The sequence below is a fragment of the Aspergillus pseudoviridinutans genome (genome assembly GCF_018340605.1).
Source record: "Aspergillus pseudoviridinutans IFM 55266 DNA, scaffold_4, whole genome shotgun sequence".
NCBI lineage: Eukaryota > Fungi > Ascomycota > Eurotiomycetes > Eurotiales > Aspergillaceae > Aspergillus > Aspergillus pseudoviridinutans.
The window spans coordinates 788,435-813,014 of NW_025091284.1; the positions used below are offsets into that span (position 1 = coordinate 788,435).

General features: G+C 50.5%; 9 protein-coding genes across 9 annotated transcripts; 6 read left to right on the forward strand and 3 right to left on the reverse strand.

The window, feature by feature from the left end:
• Positions 1 to 318: 318 nt before the first annotated feature.
• Positions 319 to 3,082, forward strand: Asppvi_005714 (Zn(II)2Cys6 transcription factor; the record flags this gene model as incomplete). Its single annotated transcript, XM_043301629.1, has 6 exons — positions 319 to 420; positions 479 to 556; positions 610 to 749; positions 806 to 894; positions 995 to 1,678; positions 1,734 to 3,082. 6 exons carry the CDS (start codon positions 319 to 321, stop codon positions 3,080 to 3,082), a joined length of 2,442 nt encoding a protein of 813 aa, XP_043157564.1.
• Positions 3,083 to 3,490: 408 nt separating this feature from the next.
• Positions 3,491 to 4,216, reverse strand: Asppvi_005715 (uncharacterized protein; the record flags this gene model as incomplete). The annotated part of the gene is made up of 1 exon (XM_043301630.1): positions 3,491 to 4,216. One exon carries the CDS (start codon positions 4,214 to 4,216, stop codon positions 3,491 to 3,493), a length of 726 nt encoding a protein of 241 aa, XP_043157565.1.
• Positions 4,217 to 5,411: 1,195 nt separating this feature from the next.
• Asppvi_005716 (FGGY-family carbohydrate kinase) lies at positions 5,412 to 7,301 on the forward strand (the record flags this gene model as incomplete). The annotated part of the gene is made up of 3 exons (XM_043301631.1): positions 5,412 to 5,552; positions 5,619 to 6,179; positions 6,249 to 7,301. The coding sequence occupies 3 exons, from the start codon at positions 5,412 to 5,414 to the stop codon at positions 7,299 to 7,301; spliced, it is 1,755 nt and encodes a 584-aa protein (XP_043157566.1).
• A 561-nt stretch (positions 7,302 to 7,862) lies between these two features.
• Asppvi_005717 (sugar porter family MFS transporter) lies at positions 7,863 to 9,571 on the reverse strand (the record flags this gene model as incomplete). The annotated part of the gene is made up of 2 exons (XM_043301632.1): positions 7,863 to 9,002; positions 9,074 to 9,571. 2 exons carry the CDS (start codon positions 9,569 to 9,571, stop codon positions 7,863 to 7,865), a joined length of 1,638 nt encoding a protein of 545 aa, XP_043157567.1.
• Positions 9,572 to 11,754: 2,183 nt separating this feature from the next.
• Asppvi_005718 (putative NAD binding Rossmann fold oxidoreductase) lies at positions 11,755 to 12,999 on the forward strand (the record flags this gene model as incomplete). Its single annotated transcript, XM_043301633.1, has 4 exons — positions 11,755 to 12,154; positions 12,209 to 12,310; positions 12,369 to 12,430; positions 12,487 to 12,999. The coding sequence occupies 4 exons, from the start codon at positions 11,755 to 11,757 to the stop codon at positions 12,997 to 12,999; spliced, it is 1,077 nt and encodes a 358-aa protein (XP_043157568.1).
• A 1,038-nt stretch (positions 13,000 to 14,037) lies between these two features.
• Asppvi_005719 (flavin-containing monooxygenase) lies at positions 14,038 to 16,063 on the forward strand (the record flags this gene model as incomplete). Its single annotated transcript, XM_043301634.1, has 3 exons — positions 14,038 to 14,323; positions 14,379 to 14,787; positions 14,842 to 16,063. 3 exons carry the CDS (start codon positions 14,038 to 14,040, stop codon positions 16,061 to 16,063), a joined length of 1,917 nt encoding a protein of 638 aa, XP_043157569.1.
• Positions 16,064 to 16,506: 443 nt separating this feature from the next.
• Positions 16,507 to 17,793, reverse strand: Asppvi_005720 (putative glycerol dehydrogenase (GCY1); the record flags this gene model as incomplete). The annotated part of the gene is made up of 7 exons (XM_043301635.1): positions 16,507 to 16,784; positions 16,853 to 17,150; positions 17,212 to 17,241; positions 17,313 to 17,470; positions 17,526 to 17,533; positions 17,588 to 17,672; positions 17,733 to 17,793. The coding sequence occupies 7 exons, from the start codon at positions 17,791 to 17,793 to the stop codon at positions 16,507 to 16,509; spliced, it is 918 nt and encodes a 305-aa protein (XP_043157570.1).
• Positions 17,794 to 18,886: 1,093 nt separating this feature from the next.
• Asppvi_005721 (uncharacterized protein) lies at positions 18,887 to 21,079 on the forward strand (the record flags this gene model as incomplete). Its single annotated transcript, XM_043301636.1, has 6 exons — positions 18,887 to 19,108; positions 19,160 to 19,778; positions 19,836 to 20,031; positions 20,086 to 20,293; positions 20,343 to 20,406; positions 20,460 to 21,079. The coding sequence occupies 6 exons, from the start codon at positions 18,887 to 18,889 to the stop codon at positions 21,077 to 21,079; spliced, it is 1,929 nt and encodes a 642-aa protein (XP_043157571.1).
• Positions 21,080 to 23,375: 2,296 nt separating this feature from the next.
• Positions 23,376 to 24,432, forward strand: Asppvi_005722 (aromatic alcohol reductase; the record flags this gene model as incomplete). The annotated part of the gene is made up of 3 exons (XM_043301637.1): positions 23,376 to 23,408; positions 23,473 to 23,892; positions 23,980 to 24,432. 3 exons carry the CDS (start codon positions 23,376 to 23,378, stop codon positions 24,430 to 24,432), a joined length of 906 nt encoding a protein of 301 aa, XP_043157572.1.
• Between the last annotated feature and the right edge of the window lie 148 nt (positions 24,433 to 24,580).

Consider the following 24,580-nt stretch of genomic DNA (forward strand, 5'->3'; position numbering starts at 1 on the left):
CATCCAGCACCTCCGGAGTTTTTAAGGTTTAGCCGGCCAGCCATTTGGGAGCTCAATGCGGGCCTGATTGGGTAGATGAACACGTGCCTCGCATGATTTTTTAGGCGTCTGATATTTTATTGTGGAGGTCACAGTTTGGTTCCCTGGAATGAACTGGTATGGTGCGGTTCCTTGCGGTGGCAATACGGAGTTGCTTGTGATATCGGGGAAATTGCCCGAGTTCCCCGACACAAGCCATCCCCCATAAATAAACCCTCGGCGTCTTCGCCGCACCTGCACCTTTACCCACCATGTCTATTTTCCCTTCCTTCACTGTCGATGGCCGGCAATTCGTCCCCAGATTCAACTCGTAACCCGAGCACGGACGGGCTGGGGGAACCCCTAGCGAGGAAAAGACGGCGCGTCATTGGAGACGGCAGGGTAAGTTGTCATTGTCTGTCCCTTAACCCCCCCACAAACCCCAAAATTCTTTCCCGAGGAGAGCGCTTTTGTGGAGATGAAATTTCGGCCGGAATACATGGATATCTACCACGATGTGGCGGTTGATGTCGTCTTCGTGTGCTCGAAACAGCCAATTGCATGGATTCGCAGAGAACCTAACAATCGCAGACCACCCTGCGCCGCCAGGCGGCCTGTCAGTCTTGTCGGCTTCGGAAGGTCAAATGTGACAAGCAGAAACCTTGCTGTTCCGTCTGCAAATCCAGCGGCTCGACATGCGAGTATCCCGAGAAAGCCACTGAGAACCTCACGTAAGGGAATGGACTCCCCGTTTGGACATCGCTCATACTAACGTGGCGCACGGCAGACTCGAATTAGCCACTCGCACCTTACTGGAAAAGATCGATCAGTTAAGGGAAGAAATTAGTGACCTAAAAGATACAGTGCATGGAGGAGGTAAGAACACCCATTCAGAATGCCTGTTATTTGAGGAAAATGACAAGGGAAATGGACGAGGAGAAGTCGTAATGATCAACTGACTGATGTGGCTGTAAAGGCAGTGATGAAGGCCAAGCACGAGCAGGACGGCTCGGTGCGATGCCATGCAGCGTTCAGAAGGAAAGCAATACGGCGAAGACTTTGCCTTGCCTGGAGAGCTCCGGAGATTTCCTTCAAATTCCGGCATGCAAGATGAGCGCTGATACCGTCTTGACTTGGGAGATTTTTGGAGAAAAATATTCACAAGACACCTTGATCGGAGTGCTTTTCCAATCCAAAAAGGCCAAATCATCATCATCAACTCAGACAAACTCCGAGGTGGCTTCGGCCGATGAAGCCGCGCAGACCAGCGGACTCCAACCGCCGGATGACGAGCGAATCCCTTTCCTGATCGACAACTTCCTGCAAAATGTCCATACCAAGAATCCTATCCTCGACGTAGAATCCCTCGTGCAGCATGGCCGCAAGTGTGCGGCCCATGGCATTGGCTGGGACGGCCTCTCATGTCTCGTACTTCTGGCATGTGCGCTTGGTGCTCTCGCGAAGCCGTTCGACTGTCCCTCGGCCGCTCAGCAGTCAGCTCTGCCCTGCGCATCCGTCAACTCGGCCCCAGGAAGTCGCTCTACGCAGGTTTATGCACAGAATCTGCAGCAAGCTGATGCATATTTCACTCTCGCTTGTCGTCGTCTTGGCTCACTTAAGCACACCCTGCTAGGAGCTCAATGCTATTTTTTTGCAGGTGGTAGGTCACATCCTAGAAGAATCCCAATGTTTATATCCTAACGTTCCGAGTTTAGTATACCTGATGTACGCTCTGCGGCCTGTTCTGTCGTGGCAGTATTTCTTCCACGCGTCTGTCCTCTTCAATCTGCATCTCAAGGCGACGTACGGTGTAGACGAGAGTCTCGTAGGGGCTCTGGGGTTTCCGTCACAACAATTAAGTGCCGCAGACCGTAAGATCAGGCGGCTGGAGCATAGCCTGTATTGGTCGTGTTTCAAGTCCGAATGCGAGTTCCGTGTCGAGCTCCCTCTTCCACAGTCAGAACTCAGCAATGGCGAATACCCCAGCCTCTTCCCCTCGCCTCCATCACCTAATGCAACCGACGCTCCTAGAAGTTCCACTTCCCAACCTCCTAACAGAAGTTCCATTGGTAGTGGGGATATGGCGCTGGATCCGCTTGGCCCGTTCGATGTCGACCCAAGGAGAGCGGAAGAAGAACGCGAACTACGACAGCATGCCAGGCGCCTATGCAACGAGGAAGAAAGTTGGTATTACTACCTTACAGAGATCGCGTTGCGGCGCATCGGCAACCGCATCATCAATACTTTTTTCCGCCAAGATCCTGCTTCGTGGCTGGATATCAAACCACTCCTTCGCATCGGTCAGGAGTTTGAAGCCCAGGTCTTATCCTGGTCAGCACATCTTCCTCCTGTGATGCAACGCTATGAGACGACATCTCTTATTCGCGCACCGCATCTAGAAGGGAGCCATGTCTCTCGCGAACTCAGCTGGGCGGTCGATAACCGGCTTGTTGAAATGCAAACGTGGCTCTATCAACCCTTCCTTTACTATCTTATTCACATCGGGGTCTACCCTCGTACATCAATGCAAGATGGCTACGCAACCTATCGGTCAGCTGTTCCGGAGCAATCTACTCGCGATGGCCACATCAATAGTCTCTTGAATCCAGCTTTCACCACCGGGCGTCCGACGGCCGCCTCCCACGAGTTCAATTTTCCGTCTAACCAGTTCAACGTCTGCGGGGCGTCGCTGGATAATGAGGACTTGACTGTCCTTCGGGCCCTGATTGCATCAGGAATCCAATGTAACCTTAGGACCTTGGACGTGCGTTCGGTCGGTCATCGCCATCATGGTCTATGGTATGACCTCCGAAGCATTATGTGCGCATCGCTCATTCTCCTGGCCGTAGTTAAGAGTGGGAATGCCGCGTGGATCCCCGGTGGTGCCGAGACGCTCTGGGGACCTGACCCCGGAGCCACTCACGTGTCGGGCTCACTGGTGCCGATTGGAGGGAAGATTGGGAAGGTTCTGGCACAATTTGACTTCTGGGCGGGGGAGGCACCGGACCTGTTGAGACATAAAGAGATTTTGGAGCAGGTCGTTAGAGAAGTGAGGGGTGCATAGCTTTCCTTCAGGAGTTGACGGCAATGAGCTGTTCCGTCTGGATGATCGATACCGCAATACCCTTAATGCTATCCCGTCTGGTGCTGTCCTCTACATACGTTGGTCTCTAAAAAAAAAGAGAGAGCAGAGGATAATAGCCGACTCCTTCGCGCTGATCCGTGTCCGTAAACTTTCTGTCTCGTCTAATGTATGGACGATGACCCAATGGCAGCGCATGCAGCGTTTCCTAAGTCAGGGCAGTAGACATTATCTGTGCCACGGTGCAAATGATGAATGCAATCATCACAATTGTTTTTCACTCCTGTAGTACCGCTATCGTAATCTATGAGATGCTTTATATACAACAGTATCCTGTATTAGAAACAAGATCTTGGGCGATGATGGTACAGGATTTCAGGTGCCGGTCCTCTAGCTTCGAACCCCAGCAATGAGTGTTTTGATACCATTTCCTGCCTTAACATCCTCAAATGCTCCTTCAGCGTCTTCGAATGGTACGATCTTGGTAATCAAGTCCTTGACCTTCACCTTGCCGGTTGATATAAGCTCGATTGCAAGTTTATAATCACCCGCTGCGTATCGAAAACTGCCTCGAACATTCAGTTCCTTGGTGCAGGCTGCAGTGATCGGAAAGTTGATCTCCTCTCTACCCATGCCTCCTTGGACAAAGGTGCCACCCGGCTTTAAAACATGAATACCAGTGTGAACCGCAGCCTCTGCACCCGACGCCTCGATCACAACATCTGCCCCAGTTCCAAACTCATTAGCTTGCCTCATCCGTGAGGCATCCTCTGCCGCGGACGCGCATTTGTCCAAGAGGAAAACCGATGTCGCGCTGTAATTCCGAGCAAACTCCAGTCTCTGGGCCTGCACGTCTACCACCGTGATATGGGTCGCTCCGAACGCCCGGGCCACGGCAGAACATAAGAGGCCGACAGGTCCGGCTCCAAAGACGACGACCGAGTGTCCTGGTTGTACCTTTCCTTGTCGAACCAGGTGCACTGCAACACTGAGCGGCTCAACAAGGGCACCTTCCTCCATAGTCACGTTGGAGGGGAGCTTATAGCAAAAGTCCTCCGGGAGGGAGTAGTACTTAGCCAAGGTGCCATCGTACGGGGGTGTTGCCGCAAAGGCCATCTCGCTGCACAGGTTATATTGTCCCGTCTTACATGACATACACCGCCGACAAGGCACACCCGGTTCAAGCGCGACGCGATCACCCACTTGGAGTGTGGTCACTTCGGGTCCCACTTGTACTACGATGCCTGAGGACTCATGCCCGACGACCATAGGACGTTGCAGGATAAATTGGCCGATCCGGCCGCGCTGCCAATAGTGAACCTGGTACATAGACAGAAACTCTGTTAACACCTAAGCTTTTTCCAATCCGCGTCGAGATCATCTCACATCACTGCCACAGATGCCTGTAAACTTTACATTCACGAGGACATCATGAGGATCGCACAATTGTGGCACAGGGCGATCTTCAAACACCAACTGGCCGACATCTCGAAGTACTAACGAAGTATTCTGTGACAAGGGGGGTTAGATGACTGTGCTGTGTCACTTACAACAAACATCTTTAAGAATCCAGATAACTTACTGGCACTTCTCCCATCTCGAAGACCAAGCTTGTGCACGCTGGGGTATGATGAGAAATTTGGAATCTCTAAGTCAGTAAAGCGGCAAGGGTATCTCATATATACGACTATCAGTGGGAAGTTCTTTTTAGACTTGCACAGCAAGGAAGTATCCTTCTACGCTTACGCAAATTTGGAGGAAAGATATTAGCAAATCTCTCCGTGGAAAAGACGCTGCATGATTTTTGCGTCGGTGATTAATGCCGTTTTGGCCGGCTCCGATGACTCTCATGACTGTTCATGTTCAAGTCACAGCAGATGGTGGAACAGGAGGATTTCCTCCTCGGAATCAGTGGGGGGAAGAAGGGACAAAATTATGCGGAGCCTTCCTTCGGGGAAAATGGCGAAACCGCCGGAACTGCCTGCTACAAGCACAACTTCTGGCAACCCCACAAATGCGGCAATTCCTCCTCGTGCTTCCACTCCAGCTTACCCGTATTCAGAATTATTCAGAATGGAAAATTTCGGTTGTTGGGAGGCGGTAATAAAAAATAAATACATTAATCAAATAAAAAGGGGAAGAATATAGATGAATTTATTTCGAGTCACGTTGCGAAGGCGTCAGTAGGCCCGGCCGCTCTTCCCTGCCCTGAGTACTTCTGCCATCGGCTTCTCCCTGGGACACTGCACTCCTGTTTCAGTCATATCTCCCCTATGAAAAGTCAATTTCAGTAGAGCCGCTGCGAAACACGATGCAGTCTTCATTGAACTACTATATTGGCATTGATGTTGGTACTGGGGGTGCTCGCGCCTGCATCATCGACGACGCAGGCAATATTGTCGGTTTAGCGTCTGAGGATATCAAGCTATGGCAGTCAGGAAAGGGCCACTATGTAAGCTGTCGTCTATCCATCATAAGCCAGACTGGGAGAAGTGCTAATCCTTGGTCGGAACCGCAGGAGCAGTCGACCTCTGACATCTGGCGCTCTACATGCTCCGCTGTACGTCGCGCCGTCAGGGAAAATAACATCCCGGCGACGATGATCCGGGGAATCGGATTCGACGCAACCTGCTCCCTTGCTGTCCTTTCTACCGAAGATGACAGTCCCGTGTCGGTTACTTCTCCTGCGTTCGATACCGACCGGAATGTGATCCTGTGGCTGGATCATCGAGCAGTGGAGGAAACCAAACGAATCAACGCAACAGGTCACAAAGTCCTCCAATACGTAGGAGGGGCGATGTCAGTGGAGATGGAGATACCAAAAATTCTCTGGCTACGGAACAACATGTCTGCGGAAAGCTTCTCAAGATGCAAGTTCTATGACCTGGTAGATGCTCTTACACATCTAGCTACCGGTAGCGAAACTAGGAGCCTGTGTAGCCTCATCTGCAAGCAGGGGTACTTGCCAAAGGAGAGGGATGATAGTGCGTCTGGCTGGCCTAAGGACTTCTTGGACCAGATTGGGCTTGAAACCTTGAGCAAGAGTAATTTCCACTGCCTTGGTGGGATCAATGGAGAGGTGAGATGTCCTCGTGGCGCATTTCTTGTTGTGGGGGGCCAAATGAACTGACCTTCGGTATCGAAATAGAACGGTCGACATCTCCACGCCGGAGAATTGGCCGGGTGGTTGTGTGAGAAGGCTGCGCAGGAGTTGGGACTACCGTCGGGTATTGCCGTAGGCATCGGAGTGATCGACGCCTATGCCGGATGGATAGGAACAGTTTCAGCTAAAGTAGAATTCGCCGAGCCTTCAATGAACATCCAATCGCGGGCCGAGGGGGAACAAGGATATTTTACTCGCCTTGCTGCTGTTGCTGGTACATCAACGTGCCACCTCGTCATGTCGCCCAGTCCTATATTCGTGCCTGGCGTTTGGGGACCTTACCGGGATACTATTATTCCCGGCTGCTGGATGGCAGAAGGAGGACAATCTGCAACAGGTCAACTCATCCATCACGTCCTGGAGACTCATCCGGCTGCTGGGCAAGCCAAAGCGCTTGCATTGTCCCGTCAGACTGATATCTTCACCTTCTTGAACGAGCGTTTGAAGGAAATGGCAGAGGAGCAGCATGCTCCACACATTGCATACCTGGCACGCCATTTCTTTTTCTACGGTGACCTTTTCGGCAACCGCTCTCCAATAGCTGATCCAAATATGGTGGGATCCATTGTTGGTCTTACCAGCGACGTATCTGTGGACAGCTTAGCTATCTTATATTACAGCGCATTGGAGTTCATCGCCTTACAGACACGGCAGATCGTCCAAGTTATGAACCAGGCTGGCCATAAGATCTCCTCCATCTTCATGTCCGGATCCCAATGCCAGAATAACATCCTGGTGAACCTCATTGCATCCGCATGTGACATGCCGGTTGTGGTTCCTTACTATGTCAACGCAGCGGTTTGCCACGGTGCTGCGATGCTTGGTGCCAAAGCGGCAAGCTCAGATAAGCAGGGGAAGACGACGGATCTCTGGACAATTATGGATCGCATGAGTAAACATGGCAAGGCTGTCTACCCGACAACTAACCGCCATGAGAAGACGCTTATCCTCGCAAAATACCAAGTCTTCCTCGAGCAATGCCGCAGGCAGCGGGAATATCGAGAGTTGGTGGATAGAATGATCGCATCCCTACAATGACCGAAGACACCGCGCAAAAGGAATTTACCAAACGCTGAGGTCAAAACAAGCTCGATAACATGGAATATCTTCTGGTGTAAAAGATGATAGGAAGCTGAAGCGACAGCTGAAGCGACAGACTTTAGGGAACAATTATAGACATTCATACGGAGGTGGGCTTTGGACAGCGACATATGTACCAGAAGACCATGATAAAGAATTTTTATAACATCAATACTGACATAGGTACAGGATCACATTAGATCACATGACATCGGAATTTCCTGTTACAAAAGATATGTAGCTAAATCAAGGAACGTCCCGCATGAGTAATTCCGTTGATGCTCTCAGACGCTGTTAAGATGAAGAGCATCTACGATGTGGATAGAAGCGGAGATGGAAAGAAGACTCTGTCAGTATTGAGGCCATTCAGAGAGGTGAAGAAGGAAAGACCGGGAACAGCAGAAACAAAATGAGAGACAATGCAAACAGGGGTGAACAAATTCCATTGGACCCAGCCCAATACCAGACCGTACTAGATTCAGTGATTGCAACAGGACCCGAGAGAGAGACTGCTCCGCTTTACACAGTGGTTGCTCTGACGGTACTTCCCGCCGAGTAGGCAGCCTCACTCGCAAGCTCTCTCTCTTCCTGTCCAATGGTGTCCCCAAATACCGCGTCCAGTTCTTCCAATGTCTTCCCACTAGTTTCCGGAACCAGCAGCGTAGCCCACACCCCAGCCAAAAAGCACATAACAGCGAAGAAGATGTATGTTCGGTAGCCAATATTCTGCATCATACTTGGGATTGAGATCCCGACCACAAAATCACAGAGCCAAACAGTGCAACTCTCGAGCGCAACTCCCTTGGATCTAGTCGCAGTTGAAAAGACCTCGGAGGGAAGGGCCCATCCAAGCGGGGAGTAGGAGACACCAAAGGCTAGGATGAAAACAAACGCCATCGCCACAGCGCCCCAACCGGCGGCCAGGTGAGATTTCCAATCCGTTGAATACAGCCCGGAAAGGACTGCGATGACGGTGTATGCCGCAGCACACGCAAAACCCCCGAAGATAGCTAGGGGTCTACGCCCAACTTTGTCGATGATCAAGAAGCACACTATGGCAGCGATCATCTGCAAAATGTTAAACACACCTGATAGAATGAGAGATTGCTCAGAAGACTGGCCAAGCGCCTGAAATAGAGTCGGTGCGTAGTAGATAAAGGCGTTTATGCCAGAAAATTGCTGGAAGAAGCCAACGCCAGCTCCCACAGTTGTCCTTTTCCAGGACTTGCGGCTGAAGAGATCTAGCCAGCCAAGGAATTCAAGCTTAAGCCCAGTAGCTCCTGGATGTCGCTTTGCCTGGACAACTTTCTGAAAGGTGATCTCAGCAATGATTCCTTGGAACTCTGCCTGCACCCTGTCGTCGTTACTAGGTAAGCCTCTCAGCTTCGTAAGGCTGCGAAGACAATCGTCGCGGCGATTGACAAGGGCTAACCAGCGGGGCGAATAAGGGAAAAAGTGAATACCAAGTCCCAGTGCTGTGGCGGTGACCATCTGCACACCGAAGGGTAGCCGGAATGATGCTTCACTGGCGATATGTCTCGTGCAAAATGTAATCCAAAAGGCGATCACGACCCCAGATGTGATGGAGATCGATTCCAAAACTAAGAGTGTCCCTCTGATGTTTGGTGGCGCAATTTCGGAAATGTAGAGAGGTGCACCCTTTGTCACAAACCCAAGTCAATATTCCGGTCAAGTACATGCAACTGCAACGGACTTGCCTAGTCACTTACCATGGCAAGCGTACCAACGCCTATACCTCCAATAAATCTTCCCGCCACAAGAGTGGCATAGTTTGGTGCAGCTGTCTGGAGAATAGCACCAATATCAAATATCACAACCACAACCATCAGTGCCCGCTTGCGCGAGAACCGGTCAGCGACATAGGGCATGAAGATGCAGCCAACAAAAGCACCCAGCAACAGCATTGCAGTCATAAACTCCGTGCCAAAGGCAGATTCCGCAAAGGGGTAGGCGTGGTGGAATTGCTCCATAACATTGATGATGGAGATGACTCCCATATCGTAGCCCATAGAGAAGCCGCCCAGAGAGGCGAGGACAGCCGCGCCGAAGACATATTTCGAGCTGAGAAGACCTTTAACCCCCGAGGAGCCGTACGAGATGGATTGCAAGAAGCTCGGATCCGCAATAATTGTTTCATTGTGTTCTGATGATACCACCGCGCCGTCAGCCTTGCTGGACAGATGCTGTTTGTTTTCGTCAATAGCCATGGCCGATGCAGATGAAGGGGTGATATGGACTCAAGAAAAGAGCAAGATGATGGCTGTAGGACTTGGGGGCCGAACTGATGTCCCCCGAGCTGTTATTTATATTCGCCCCTTGCCAAATCATGCCTTTTTTGAAAAAGAGTTTCTCTTTCTCATAACGCCCGGAAAGATTAAAACTTTTAGATTCCAGAGTTTCATTTGCGGGGGTGGAGTCCTTTGAGACATCCGGGGCAGAAGTTTTCCCCAGATTTTCAAAGACTCCATGCTGAGTTCTCTGGCACGCGTACGTTCATACGCCTTGCCCTGAGCACACAGAGCTGATGAGTTGGTCATAGACTATTTGAGTTTCTGCTACTTTGGACTTATTACTAAAAGAGGCAGGGGTCGCCGATGGCTATGAAACGATACCTAATCTGTTACAATCCTAGGTAGATTTTCGTTGGTCAGGAGATAAGGTGACTTATTATTTGTAGTTTTCCTTTTCCTATCTCGTCAAGCTTTCTCTAAAGCGGGAAGCGAACCTGACTTGGTAGGACCTTGCGAGCCTTACCGATCTTTTGAACCCACAGATGATCATGTATGGGCTGACGGGTTGGTTATCCACTGCGCCGATGTGCTCCGATATTGCTTTGGATGCGATGCTGAGAGCACCCATGTCCCCGCAGCAGATACAACATCCGCTCAACGCATTTCTCGGTACGGAGAACTCTTTGCCTTTTGAGAAGTCATGGGAAGAGTTTCGCCCTTGCTCTTTCCTTCCCATCTATGCTCGCGGTCTGCGGGGAGAAACCTTCCCGAGATTTGGTATCTCAACCACTTCCATGTTGCTGGTATTCAATACTCGGAACTTGCGAGGATTCTGCTTGTAGTACACAACCCAAAGGTTCCCCGCATGGGCCCCAGTCACCGTGCTGCAATGCGCTCGGTGGACCAGACCCTTAGTTCCGTCGTGCTATGGATATGTGGCATCGCTCCATCAAACCAGTACAGCCCACCGGGCCTGGTCGTGGCTAGTACGGCTATCCGTATGTGTGAGATCGATTCACCATGAGGTCAAACAAAAGGCATTGCTCGCTCTTCGTGTATTGCTTGAAGAAAATCATACCTGGGCCACGCATTCTACGCCGCAACTTCTGAAGGGAACTTGGGTTGGTTTCAAAGAGCAATATTCCGGTCTTAAGACAGACTGATCAACATGCTACCAATATACGTGATTCTTCAAGCTATTTAGTGAGGGTGGGACCATACTAGGTAGGTTCAATAAGCCCGAGCTCAGTTATAAAGCCTCATTCGACAGTGTTTTGCACTAAAATTTGTATCGGGGAAAATGTTGCAAAGCTCCCATTGCAAACTCCCTCGATTACGCCAAGCCCATTGCGTGTTACTACGGTCCTCACACTTGGTGCCCTCATGGTATTGACACCCTCCGCTAGACAGTTCAACGATTCCCATGGCAAATAAGTTAGCCGGGCAGCTAGAAACGCGCCGGATTAACACTCCCCTGCCCTACTGATGTCACTCTCATCTCCCTAGTGACCGCAATTGAACCATCAACCCCAGCTCATCTAATATAGCTTATGATGCTGGCGCGAAGCATAATATGAAATAGGGAACTTTCCCCGCGAAACAGAATGGGCTTCCATATCAAACAATCTCTGTCTCGAGAAATGATATCTCGAGAAATGATATCCCGAGAAATGATATCCCGAGAAATTACTGGATATGGAAAGAATGCGGCGACACTATAGAAGCGCCGCCATTCGGCGTCACGCGAAGGGCCAATGTAATTGGATCCCACACGCGACATGTTTTGCAGAGTACCTGCCAAGCAGCTCGTGAGAGAAGCCCCTTGGTCAACCATCAGTGATGACCTACAGGCGGCGATTCTCGGTTTCCCCCTCTGTTCTTGCACGATACACGATGTATCGGATACGGATAGTACCTATCATGCGGGGAAGCCTGTGGTTCTGCCGACTGAGAGTATGGATCTGTTCTAGAGCAGAGACCAGAGGTTAATAAATAACGCCGATGTCCGATGGTGTAAAGTCGCAATCTACCGGTTGACTAGACGTCTGCATTCTTCCATCACTCACTCTCGTCATTACAGTGCCTACAGTGCCTACATCGGAACGACCACCACCGCGTCGTCGAATACGAGAACGTCAGCTTACAACAGACCCTGAACTATGTCGAACTGGGACCGCCGTGTCAAGTTTGCCCTTTTCGGCCTCGGCCGCCTGGGAGTCCTTCGAGCCCGCATCCTTGCCTTCCAGCAGCCTCGGATAGAACTCGTCGCGGTCTGCGATACAAAGCCGGGCACTGACAAATGGGCTGCAGAGAATCTGCCCCCGTCTGTCAAGTATTTTGCAGACCCTCAAGAATGCCTGAAGAACAGTGGCGCTGAGGCGGTCCTCGTCTGTACCGCGACGGCTACACACGCGCCCCTGATCCTGCAGGCCCTCGATCTAGGCTTACACGTCATGTGCGAGAAGCCCATCTCTGTGGACATCGCTACTACCCAGGCAGTGATCKAGAAGTCTGCTTCTAGGCCTGACCTCAAGTTCCTCGTTCCCTTCACTCGCCGATGTAAGTAACACTACGTCCCGCGCTCGGCAGAGTTCAGAGACTGAGTTGCGCCAGATGACAAATCCTACCGCCAGGCTAAGGCTCTAATCGACAATGGAGCACTTGGTGAGATCCACGCTGTTGAAACGACTGGCATCGATCAAGCAGACCCTAACGGTATGGCCCTAATTGCCCCCAGTCGTTGTCTTCCGCAGGCTGATTCCATTCCGTTTAGCCTTTTTCGTGTCCTTTTCTGAACAGTCTGGTGGCATCTTCCTTGATTTTGGTATCCACACCGTCAGTCCTAGTATTTCTCCTCTCATTCCCGGTCCTATCTACTAAGACACCTTCAGGTCGACGCCGGACGATACCTGCTGAACGTTAAATCAGGCCTCTCTAACCCCAACAAGCAAGTCAACAGAGTCATCGCCTTCGGCCAGCGGGCTGTCTATGGGGACTTGGCGAAGTATGGCGACGCCGACAATGCTTGGGGCCTGGTGGAATTTGCCAATGGCAAGATTTTCAAGACTTACCTCGGTCGCACGCTCACCAGCGGTTTTGAGGACACCACCCGATTGTGTGGCACCAAGGGACATTCGATCATCAGCGCCAAGTCGAATGTTGAAATCCGCGACCATCTCGGTATTCGCACGCAGTCTGTGCCTGATGCGTTCACGCTCTTTGATGCGACCTTCCTGACTGACCTTGCTGAGTTCGCCGACGCKGTGCTGGATAACAAGCCCTTGACTTGTCAACCAGAGGATGCCTTCGAGGCGGCCAAGATCTGCGCTGCGCTGCAGTACTCATTTCGCAACGGCGTGCCTGTATACTTCGACGATAATGGTCTACCTATCATGAAGCTATGAGGCGATTGCATATATTACAAGATAGAAAGCAAATAGACATAGTTCGGGTAGACTTCATTTCAATTTTCATGGCACTTCAAGAAGAACTGTACTATGTTCCCACTGTACTATGTCTCAAGTTGACAGACTTCAAATGTCTGTGCGAGAAATCAGCTTTGGCGTAATTATGAAGAACTTCCGCTTCATCTCATCACTGAGGGCTTCTGCAATAAGTTGTCCAGATAAACCAAATTACGGCGGTACTGAAGAATAATGGCCCCATGTTGAATCAATGGCATAAGGAGACCGAAGCATCCAACTGCGCCGCGAACGGGGCTGTCAAGGGAGTTTGCGCAGATTACACAACATAAGCGTTCTCTGCCACTGAGCTAAGTCCATAGAATATACCTAAACACTGCTTTTTCTTCGTTTCATCCTCAGCATGTCGCCGCACGTGCCAGACTGGATCAATGACAGAGGCAAGTCGGGCCAGTTGGTCGAGCCTACTGAATACTTCCCGTTTGCCATGGTTGTATTGCGGTGTTTGGACCGCTCATATTAGTGGTTGTATGAGCGTTGCTCGTACTCGATGCTGGCTGGCGATGATCGCCTGCAGCGCATTGGTAGCTCCGCATTTTGTGATTCTATGCTTTTGCCTGCTCAAAACTATCCCGGTCGGAGAAGGATTGTTAGCGCCCCCACGGCTTTGATCAGCCCTTTGAGGCAATGTCGGACGAAAGCTCGCCGAGGGGCATTTCCAGAAACAGCAAGTCAAGGCGAGACGTACAAAAGGTACCGCACGGGGTGCGGGGATTGTCCGATCATGTGGTAGACGAACTAAATACTCTTTGAAGGCGGCGAGACTTTCCCGATTCGGAGATTTAAGTTGATCGACTTCTCATCGAGTGGACTCATAGGACATATATAGTTTATTTGATGTTTCGGGCGTTGAACGGCGTATATCAGCAGCTCGAGGCCGTTCGTTTTCTCGCGAGATAAAGACTGTGGACATCACTGAGAGGCTCCTTTTCAACGTCTTTCCTGACAGAAGAAGAGAAAATGGCACCTTATATTCAAGAATCCGTTGGCACCGACTCCGTGTCTCAGGCTACCCTCCAGTCTGAGAAGGCAGTGCTCAACCATGACCAGGTCCACAAGCCCGTCGCGGACGACTTCATGTACGACTTCAGGTACAACCACAGTCTCCCCACTACCGACATCTTAGGCGTTGAGATCCCCGCCGACTGCGATGCTCAGAAGGAGGCCGAGGGCATCGTAGCCCGTCTCTCTACAGCCACATCAAAGGGAGATGCGCAAGCTTTCGCTGGGCTGTTCCTCGATTATGGTGAGACCTCTCTCAGAATCCGAAATCTCTGCTCTCGCTGACCTCAGATGTACAGGCGTGTGGCGTGACAAGCTCTCATTCACCTGGGACTTCCGCACATTTAACTTCAGAGAGGCCATCTTAAAGGCCGCTACCGACCTTTTGCATCAAACCAAGGCTAGAAATTTCGACTTTCTCGAGCCTGCGCCGTCGGTGTCTCGCCCTTACCCGGACTTCTCTCAGCTGCAATTTGTTGTATCTTTCGAGACTGAGATTGTTTTCGCTTCGGCCGTCATCAATGCAGTCCTCACTCAAGACGGCTGGAGAATTTACACCATGCATACTGTCGCCGAGAGCCTCAAGCAGTTCCCCGAGCAGGCCGCACCAGATGGGCACATGACCGGTATCACTAGCTGGGAGAGCCAGAGAGCCGACGCCATCAACAGTGTTGACCCCGAGGTGCTGATCATCGGTGGTGGTCAAAAGTAAGAACCCATGCATGTGAGCTCCATGAAATAATCCTAATTTATTTCTACTAGTGGTCTCGCTATGGCAGCGCGCTTGAAAGTCCTTGGTATGGAAAACCTGATTATCGAACGCAGCGAGGAAGTCGGAGATATCTGGAAGAAGCGTTACGAATACCTTTCACTGCACTTCCCACACTGGCCCGATGCCTTACCATACTTCCAATACCCTCAGCATTGGCCCACATATACCCCGGCTCAGAAGCAGGGTCTATACATGAAGTGGTATGCCTCCGCTCTGGAGCTCAATGTCTGGACCAAATCGGAGGTTATAAAGGCCGAGCAGGACACTGAGGGTAATTGGACCGTTGTAATCAACAAGGAGGGCAAGGAGACTCGTACGCTGCACCCTAAGCAACTCATCATGGCCACGTCGCTATGCGGTGTCCCTTCCATCCCGGCCGTGCCTGGCATGGCTGACTTCCGGGGAGTGATCCGTCACTCTAGCGCCCACAAGAGCGCCCGTGACTTTGTCGGTAAGAAGGTCTGCGTTGTCGGTACTTCATCCTCGGGCTTTGACACAGCTTACGAGTGCGCCCGCCTGGGAATTGATGTGACCCTCCTCCAGCGGTCACCGACTTACGTCATGTCTTTGACCCATTCTGTTCCTCGCCTGCTTGGGGCTTATGCGCCCGACAAGAATGGCAACCTCCCCAATCTCGAGGTGCAGGATCGTCTCATGTTCTCTACGCCAGTTGGACCTGGGGAGGAACTCGCCAGGCGCACCGCTAAGGTCCTTGAGGAGCTCGACAAGCCCCTACTCGAAGCTCTTAACGCCCGAGGTCTGCGAACATGGCGCGGCCAGCGCGATACTGGCAACTCAACACTAAGTCAGACCCGGAACGGTGGATTCTACTTTGATGCCGGTGCTTGCGAGGAAATTATCAATGGCAACATCAAGGTGGAGCCGGGTTTCGTTGAAAGGTTCACCGAAGACAAGGTGATCTTAAACGGCGGCCGTGAGAGGGAGTTTGACCTAGTCGTCTTTGCCACCGGATTTTCGAACATGATCGACTCCATTCGAGCAACTCTGGGTGAGAAGATTGCCAGCCAATGCGGACCTATTTGGGGTATTGATGAGGAAGGCGAGTACAAGACGGCTTACCGGGAGACGGGAGTGCCCAACATGTGGATCATGGTTGGTTTCCTTCCAATGACCCGGTATGCCTCCAAATTATTGGCTTTGCGACTGAAAGCTCTGAAGGAGGGCATTTCTCCACCCCCTTACAAAGTTTAGGTTCCATAGATCGATAGAATAGATTGATGATTCCGCGTTCAAACAAATGTGCCCGTAAACGGCTGGGTTTCTGTCATGCACCTGGTAGATTCGTGACTACCAAACAAATATGCAAGTGCAGGAGAGACACTTAGGACGTGTTTCTAGGGAAATCGCAGGGCCGCTCTTTCATCACCGGGTTTAAGAATCTAAGTGACTCGATCTATTTCATAAAGGAGGAGAGATAGGGAAGAGATTTTTACCATTTCAGGATTTTCACTTCTTCAATCACTCGCTGTAGGACGAAAGAGAAACCCGCTCGTATTACATACTATTCCAGCCAGGACAGGTTTTAGCGGTCCGCAGATTTCAACATTTACATTTAAATCATCCTTTCAATATGCAAAGTGTGACATCTCCCGTAGAAGGTTGGAGTACGATTCTATATCCACATTCGGGGATCTCTACTGCTTGTACCAGTCATCGAAACCGAGATCCCATCCAAACAGAGGCGTATTGATACGCTTCGCCTTTCCTTGTGCAGCCAGGCCATTAAGCACATCCATATCCTCGTGGGAGAGAGGGATGACTTGACGGTTGCTCACGATTCGATCTTCTTTAGTAGACTTGGGTAGTACAACAACGCCCCTGTTGACGTGGTAGCTGATAAGTACCGTAGCAGGTGAAACATTGTTCTTCTTAGCAATCTCCTGAATTGCAGGGTCGGACATGAGCGGAGCGCCTGGAAATGGCCCAGTTAGCTGGGATTACCTCATGGAAAACCCCACGTAGCGTGTCAAGGACACTTACCGTCGGAGCCAAGTGGCGAGTAGGCCTCGAGAAGGATGCCATGCTTGTCGCACCACTCCTTCAGAGCGTGCTGAGGAAGGAAAGGGTGTAACTCGACTTGGTTGACAGCAGGGACCACGGTCCACTTTTTTTTGAGCTCCTCTAGATAGGGAATCGACCAGTTGGCTACGCCGATCGCCTTTACTTTGCCAGCCTTATAGACCTCCTCCATCTGGCGCCAGGTCTCACTCTGATCCCAGGATCGGTCGACAGATCGTGTGCCATCGGGATTGACTGGTAGAAGCTCGCTCGACTCGTTCTGTGCGATACAAGTTAGCCATGCAAATGTCGTGATGGAGGGAAACAGCGGAGTGGCTCACAGGAACAAGTCGGACTGGCCAGTGGATGAGCTGATGTTTACGTTAGCCGAGCTATCGACAGCTGTGCCACGCCTGCCCACAGGAGATGAGTGTTAATTTACATATAGATCGAGGTAGTCCGTGCCTAAAGCGTCAAGTGTCTTTTGGAGACCTTCCGCGACGTTGGGCTGGTGGGTGTTCCACAGTTTGCTGGTGATGAAAATGTTCTCGCGAGGGACACCACTATCCTTGATGCCCTGGCCGACTTCGTGCTCGTTTCCTAGCTATCTCATTAGACGCCAAATCTTGCTTGTTTTTTCTTTGCTACGACCCACCGTAGATTCTGCGATTTATTAGCGACGACTATGCGCTGCAAAAAAGACATGGGAAATCTTACAATGCTGCGTCGATGTGACTATATCCGCTCTTGAGAGCGAACGAGACTGCCTGGCGTACCTGGCCAGGGTCAGATCTCCAAGTGCCTGTAATTTCTTATCAGCGAAAACCGCTGAGGCCCGCAGAAACCAGCGCTTGTATCGTACCAAGTCCTATGGCGGGGATCTGGGCGCCGGTATTAAGCTTGAAATGAGTCGGAAGTGCCATATTGATTGTGGTGGGAGACGATGGTGGTGGGAGACCAAAATGGATGGACCCCTGGCTTTATGCTGCGCTTTCGGAGTGAATCATGCAGGACGCGAGAAGAAGTATGTAAATGGGACCCTATTCTATAATTGAGAGGGTCTTCGCCTGGACTGATGTCAACCGAAACATATCGCAAAGCCTGAAGTAAGTGTTCCCCACAGATCGGACGAAGTCCGATCCGTCCTTCAGCGAAATTTTGCCCGGTTAGCTTTCGGTTCCCACCCGTTTACAGCACAAAGCGCCGCGACTTTCTGAATACAGTAATATTGTGCGCCTGTCCCCATGAGGAGCTGGAACGTTAAAAGGTGGGGTAGACGTGGGGTAGAAGGTTCCCGTCCCACGCAACAGGTGATATCTTGGTAATGGTAGCCACCCACCCCTCATCATTTGACGCTGCTCTCCTGATTGTATTCAATAAGTTTCGCATTTCGAACGCAAGGCAAGGCTTCGGTACCTACATCAAGTGAGAATGCCACTGAATACCCCACCAGCTAAGGCACCCTGTTCGAACTGTCGAGGTGAGGTCGAACCGTCGAAACCCCTGTCTAAAGGTAATCTAGGATAACAAGACCGATAATAGCGAGGCATCAAAAATGTACTTCAAAGAACCCGTCGGCCTGGCCAGTGCTTAAGGTCTTCCGCTGATGTCTCATCTACAGGTGACAAGCGACGGCCAGTTTGTACACGTTGCGAAAGGAAAGGCCTTAACTGTAAGCCTGTGCAGAAGGACGCAGTTTTCCGGAATGGCTCAACGGCCAATTTCGATGCGAGCTTTACACAGGGACAAATATGGGTTAATAGCAGACCGAAGATCTGGAGGCTTCCGAAGCACTCGACAGAAAATCTGCCAAATTCAGCCTCGCCTAATAGGCCAAACGAAGAATCTACCGTTCATTCAACCGTTCATTCACCTTCACCAAATGGAATCATCCATGGTCGCCAGAAAATCACAACCCCTACCTTTCCCTCACAAAGAGGCCAAAATGGAGAACTGGATGAAACTTCTCCTCACAGCGCTTTCCCCTTTACCTTTCCCTCTCCGGCATTGTCGCCCATGAGCAACCACACTCATCATGAGGATACACTTTCTTACTCAGGAGTAGAAAATACCAGCAATGGGCTCAGTATTGGATTTGCCAACGGGTCCCGGAGCGCGAGGAGTGCTGCTGAAGATGATGCATCGTCGCTTTCCAGCAGTCAGCCCGCTCTCACTGCTGCTGCAGGTATCCAGGAATCCTGCCTACTACGATACTTTATTGAGGAGGTATCTCCCTGGGTACGAGATATCACTCTCGCCGTGCAACGCAACACGTACTAACCTTGCCAGTTTGATCACTGTGACGATCGGAGGCATTTCCAGTTAGTCGTCCCCGGTCGGGCTCAGCACTGCCCAACTCTTCGATATGCTATATTTGCAGTATCAGCCCGACACTTGTGTCGACTGCCTCAATACAAGACAAGCCGCGGGATTCTATATGGTGGGCAGCTACTCTCCCACTTACAGACGTCCAGTGCTTTTGAATATATGCTCAAATGTATTCCTGGTCTGGCCGAGTTCCCTAACATCCAGGACCCGACACACCAAGAGAACATCATGGCTGCCGCCGTCATTCTGCGTCAGTACGAGGAGATGGAAGAAGAGACCGGCGAAGGCAGAGGCAGAATCGAAGCTGAGTATTACGATGACGAACGCGTCAACTTTCTGGCTGTCACTCAGAGGATCATTGACTCTATGATCGCCTCTCCGCTGGACCATTCGCTTGCTACGGCCGCATATTGGATTGTCATTCGGCAAGAGATTTATTATGCGTTGACAAGGGAGACGGTCCCGCATTTACGATTCGATTCCGACCGTTGGCGCAATGCTTCAATCGCCAACAATATGATCATGTTCGTCGGTAAAGTCGCTCAGTGGCGCTGGGGGCAAAAGCGCCCTAATGAATGGAGTAAGTATGCTCTATCTTCTAAATAGAGGATTCCTTTTTTGACAACTAGAATTACAGCACGACTCAAGCTGGATGAACAGAAACTGGTTCATGAATCGCTTGGTGAAATGGAACCCATTCTTGAACTCAAGGCAGATCGAGCTAAAGGCCAGATATTTCCGACGATCTGGTACAGCTTCGATGTCCAGGCGACGGCAGTACAGCATTTCCAACTGGCCCAAATGATCTTGACTGCTGAGAATCCGCAACTTGAGTAAGCTGATATCGAGAAGCAAGATGGCTTTCTTCAGTAGCTGACTATGTTTAGAAATGCAAATCGTGCTGCACATCGCAAAGCAGAAGCTCAAGTTCGATCGATCGTCCTCAATCTATGCGGTATTGCTTTGAATCACCTACGAGTGCAACCCTGCCTGGTAAACGCAGTCATTGCTATTACTCTGTACGGTGATTACTTTACCGATCATGAGGAGCGGGAGGCATTAGTTGGCATCATCAACCGGACAAGAGACTTACATGTGTGGCAGATGAAAAAGCCATATCAGACTCTGCTACGACGATGGGAAGCAGCCGACAGTGCAGAGATATGAGGCCTACGAGACGGGGCCCGCCGTCCCCGTCGGCCCTCTTGGTATGGGATCCGGCACACCGTCTCTCCCCTCCCCCCTTCTCCCCCCCAACCAGGAACCGTCATTGTGACTGGAGCAGCCGGAGGCCTTGGCCAAGCAGTTGCGGAAAAAGTAGCGCAGCATCGCGGTGCATATGACTGTCTATTCACTGTTCGCAACAAAAGCTCCCCGCGAGCGCAGCAGCTGCATCAATTTGACGGCTGCAACGCAAAGCAGATCAGAACTCCAGAAGTGGATCTCTCCAGGCTGGATTCTGTCCGGGCATTTGCCAGCGAGGTCAACGCCGAAGTTAAATCGGGAGTTCTCGCTCCAATCAGAGCCTTGATTCTGAATGCGGCTGTCGTTTATGAGACAGGCGAGCTCAGGTTTACTCGTGGTGATGGAGAACAAAGCTTTGAGATGACCTTTGCGGTAAATTATCATTATCTCGCCAACTTTCTGCTTACTCTTTTGTTGCTGGGAAGTTTCGACACAGAACTTGGTCGGATCGTATATGTATCGAGCTGGACCTATGACCCTGATCTGCCTTTAAACAAAGGGCACAACCCAGAGAAGCTGCCGTGGGAACCCGAGCAACTTGCACGCCCAACAGCCAAAATCAGTCCTGGAGACGAGAAAAATGACACAATGAGACGATATGGTGCCTCGAAGTTATGCCAGGTCATGTTTATGTGAGCAATATGGCATATATATACACATATGTTAGTTACAAGTGCTCACAATTCCCAGGAATAGATTACGAGATCGTATAAATACAACGCCATCTCTTAACAAAATTGGTATTATCGGAATTGACCCTGGTGGAATGATACATGATAACCTGTTACATAAGCTTTCTGCTCTTCAGAGATATGTATTAGTGCCTCCAGCCCGGGCATATGCAAAACTTGCGACCTACCTCTGGCCAAATGGAAAACTCAGAACTGTGGAAAAATCTTCGGGTGGTGTTGTGAGGGCAGCATTATCCACAGAGGAGACACAGCCCTGTGCATATCCGGAGGTAGATTACTTTAATGGCAGTCAGCTTGCTGAGCCAGCAAAAGTGTCAAAGGACAAAAAGAAGCAGAAATTACTGTGGCAATTAAGTCTGCAGTATACAAAGCTGGGTGAGAGGGAGACTGCTTTGGGCGAGGCGGACGGTCTCTCTAGGATATGTGGCAATTGAATCACCGGGGCCCATGACAGTTGAAATGCATGTATGGGTGGTGGCGGTACCTAAAAAGATGAGACATGAAAACAAACCGGCCGGATTTTGATGGAGGTTTAATTTGTGTCCTTTTCATTTCTCTTTCTCTCCTTAGACTTGATACCTACATTGAATGGTACAGTTTGATTCCTATCTTGCTCTGGACCGTAACTTGATATGAATATGTGGCCCTCCTGTTAGGTTACAAATATGGCCATCTTTTCCAGCAGTTTAGATCATACGACCTCAGATGTTGGAGAATCGTGGAAGCTCGCACCATGTCTCTTGTTGGGCAGAGGCCAAGGTTAGCACGGACATGCCTTGGTGCCGTAATAAACTGCTTGCAGAAATTTGGAAAGAGGCATTCTCAGCCGTACTCACCCAAGTCGGCCGTTGGCAGAATTTTCTGACAAGCTCCAACCCACATCGTACGGAGTGAAGGCGCTGGGCTCGGGGTTACTACGAGCCGCCAGCGACGATTGGCTACAAGAGAATGTCAAGGGCGTGGGCCAGAGTCTCTGCTGCAGTGAGGCATCCTGTCGTAAGCTGAGTAGTGAGGTTTGCCTTCCCAACCAATGTGACTAAACGGTTGTGCCATTCGTGCTTATTATGGCGTTGTATCGTGCTCACGGGTATACAGCTAATAGCGCAGTTTCTCATTTGATGGCGGGCCATAGCTGGTTGACTACTATAGACCACGAGGGTGGTCTAAAGATATTGCACCTGGTGTGGGACGGGCGCGAGGCCTGAAGGCGAGAAACGAGCATTGAAGCTTGTTTGTGGAGCAACTTACTCCGTACAAACGGTTGGAGATCAGCGGATGGTGTCAGCAACCAATAAAACGAGCTTTTTTCCCGCAGCCAATGAAAAGTCTCCGCGTCCGCGGAAACAAGTACGCCGTATCCGTATCCGTATTTGCTGCGAAGGCAGGCTTGCTGTCGGCGGATCTCCTGTTTTACTACCACGCTAAAATTTACTTGAGTAGTATGGGTACCATCCTATCCTAGCTTGTGCATATAGCAGAAAGTTAGATCGAGCTCTTGAAACAGCGGCGGCCTGAGGCGCTTGTCATATTCTCGCACTACTCCGCTCTCCTACATAGCCTCTGAGACCTTTAGGTTTTTGGCGACGCAGGAGGGTTTTTCGTCCGCTCCACGAGAGCATATCTCGGACCTTACTGGAGGCCATGGCTATCGTGGCCGAATCAGATTGTAAACGCTAACGGGGACCATGAAGGGCTATCTCTCGGCAGTATAGACGACTTCCTGCTTCCTGCGAGCGCCAAAAGGTACTGCTAGGTCTGAAATATCTTCTGTGGCACAAGAGCGCGGAAAGAAGGAATGGGGTAATAGTAAGAAAGAGGACCCAATTGTGAATATTAAGATTTGTACATTAAGCCTCTCCAGTAGACCCAGGAGCTATGACGTGTATGCCATTCGTGCCAATTTTCAAGGTGTCTACTAGAGTAGAAGTTGACAATCGTTGATTTCGTGTTTAATGTTCCCAGCATAAAATGAAACGCCACCATCCCGTGGCATTCCACGGATTTCATTTCCACCTATTGGTGCTAAGCAGTGGAGGAAGTGAAGTCCCAACCTGCAGACGTTCCTTGGCGCCGCAATGCGGGATGTATGGTCATGAGTACCACCCTAGGAAGTATGTTCTACCGAGAAACGGACGATTCCATTGGCTTTTGGTCAGAACTTGCTTTGATGGTGAAAATTATAAATACCACAGCCCAGCGTGGATAGTAGTTAGAGTTACTCACGAGCAAACCTGATAATTATGGCTCAGATGAGGACAGTGGCAGTCGTTGGAGTAAGGCACTATGCACTCATCAATCCCACATTGACTGCGGAACTGATCATAATCCTACCTCAAGGCGTCCGGAAACCTAGGCTTCTACGTTGTCAAAGCGTTGTTAGCAGCCGGTTTCGTTGTCACCGCTGTGATTCGAGCGACCTCAGAAGCTCCTTTCCCCGCCGAAGTCATTGTTAAAAAAACCGATTTCGCAACGGTTGAGTCCGTTGCAGCTGTGCTGGAGGGCCACGATGTCGTGGTATCGACCTTGGGAACGTTTGCAATCAGCATTCAACGCCAGCTCATTGATGCTGCTATAGCGGCGCGTGTCCAGAGGTTCATCCCATCTGAGTTTGGTGTCGATACGAGAACCCTTGGTTCCTCCAAGTTAGCGGCGATTGTATCGAGCAAATTAGAGATCATCAATTATCTAGAGGAGAAGAGTGGACAGCATGACGGCTTCACTTGGACGGCCTTAGCCACGGGTTCATTTTTCGAATGGGTGAGTACACACCCAGGCAGCTTCAGCAGTATTTTCAGTTGTGCGGAAGTCATGGCTCCTGAATCTGCTAACATGAACTCCCTATAGGGCCTTAACCGTGGTACCTTTGGAATAGACCTAGTTGCTAAAACGGCCACTATTTATGACTCCGGAAACGAACCCTTTTCTCCATCCACATTCAGTTTCGTGGGCCAAGCTGTTGCAGCGAGCCTTGTACAGGCAGACAAAACAAGAAACAAATATCTTGCTGTGGCTTCTTTCACAATAACGCAAAATGAGCTGCTAAAGGCCATCGAGGAAGAGAGCGGGTCAAAGTTCGTGGTCGAACACGCATCAACTCTCGAGTTGGAGAAACTTGCCCTCGAAAAACTTAGCAAAGGTAACCCGACTGGAGTCGTTGACTTGATGAAGGTATACCTCTTCAAAGACGGGGGTGCACACCAACTGGTGTTCGAGGGTAGCGGGAATGATATTCTGAAGCTACCAGAAGCTGATTTGCATGCCGTTTTGAAACATGTCTTGAATACCGCTGAATTTTAAGGGCTTCAAGGAGGACGGGAGGAAAGGATTACTGTTGGACTTACTATCACAACGGCAGCGGAAGGACTACATATTATATTACTATCAGGAGATTCAACCTAAACCTCGTCTCTTAATTCTGTAATAATGGCGAATCTCACATATCCCC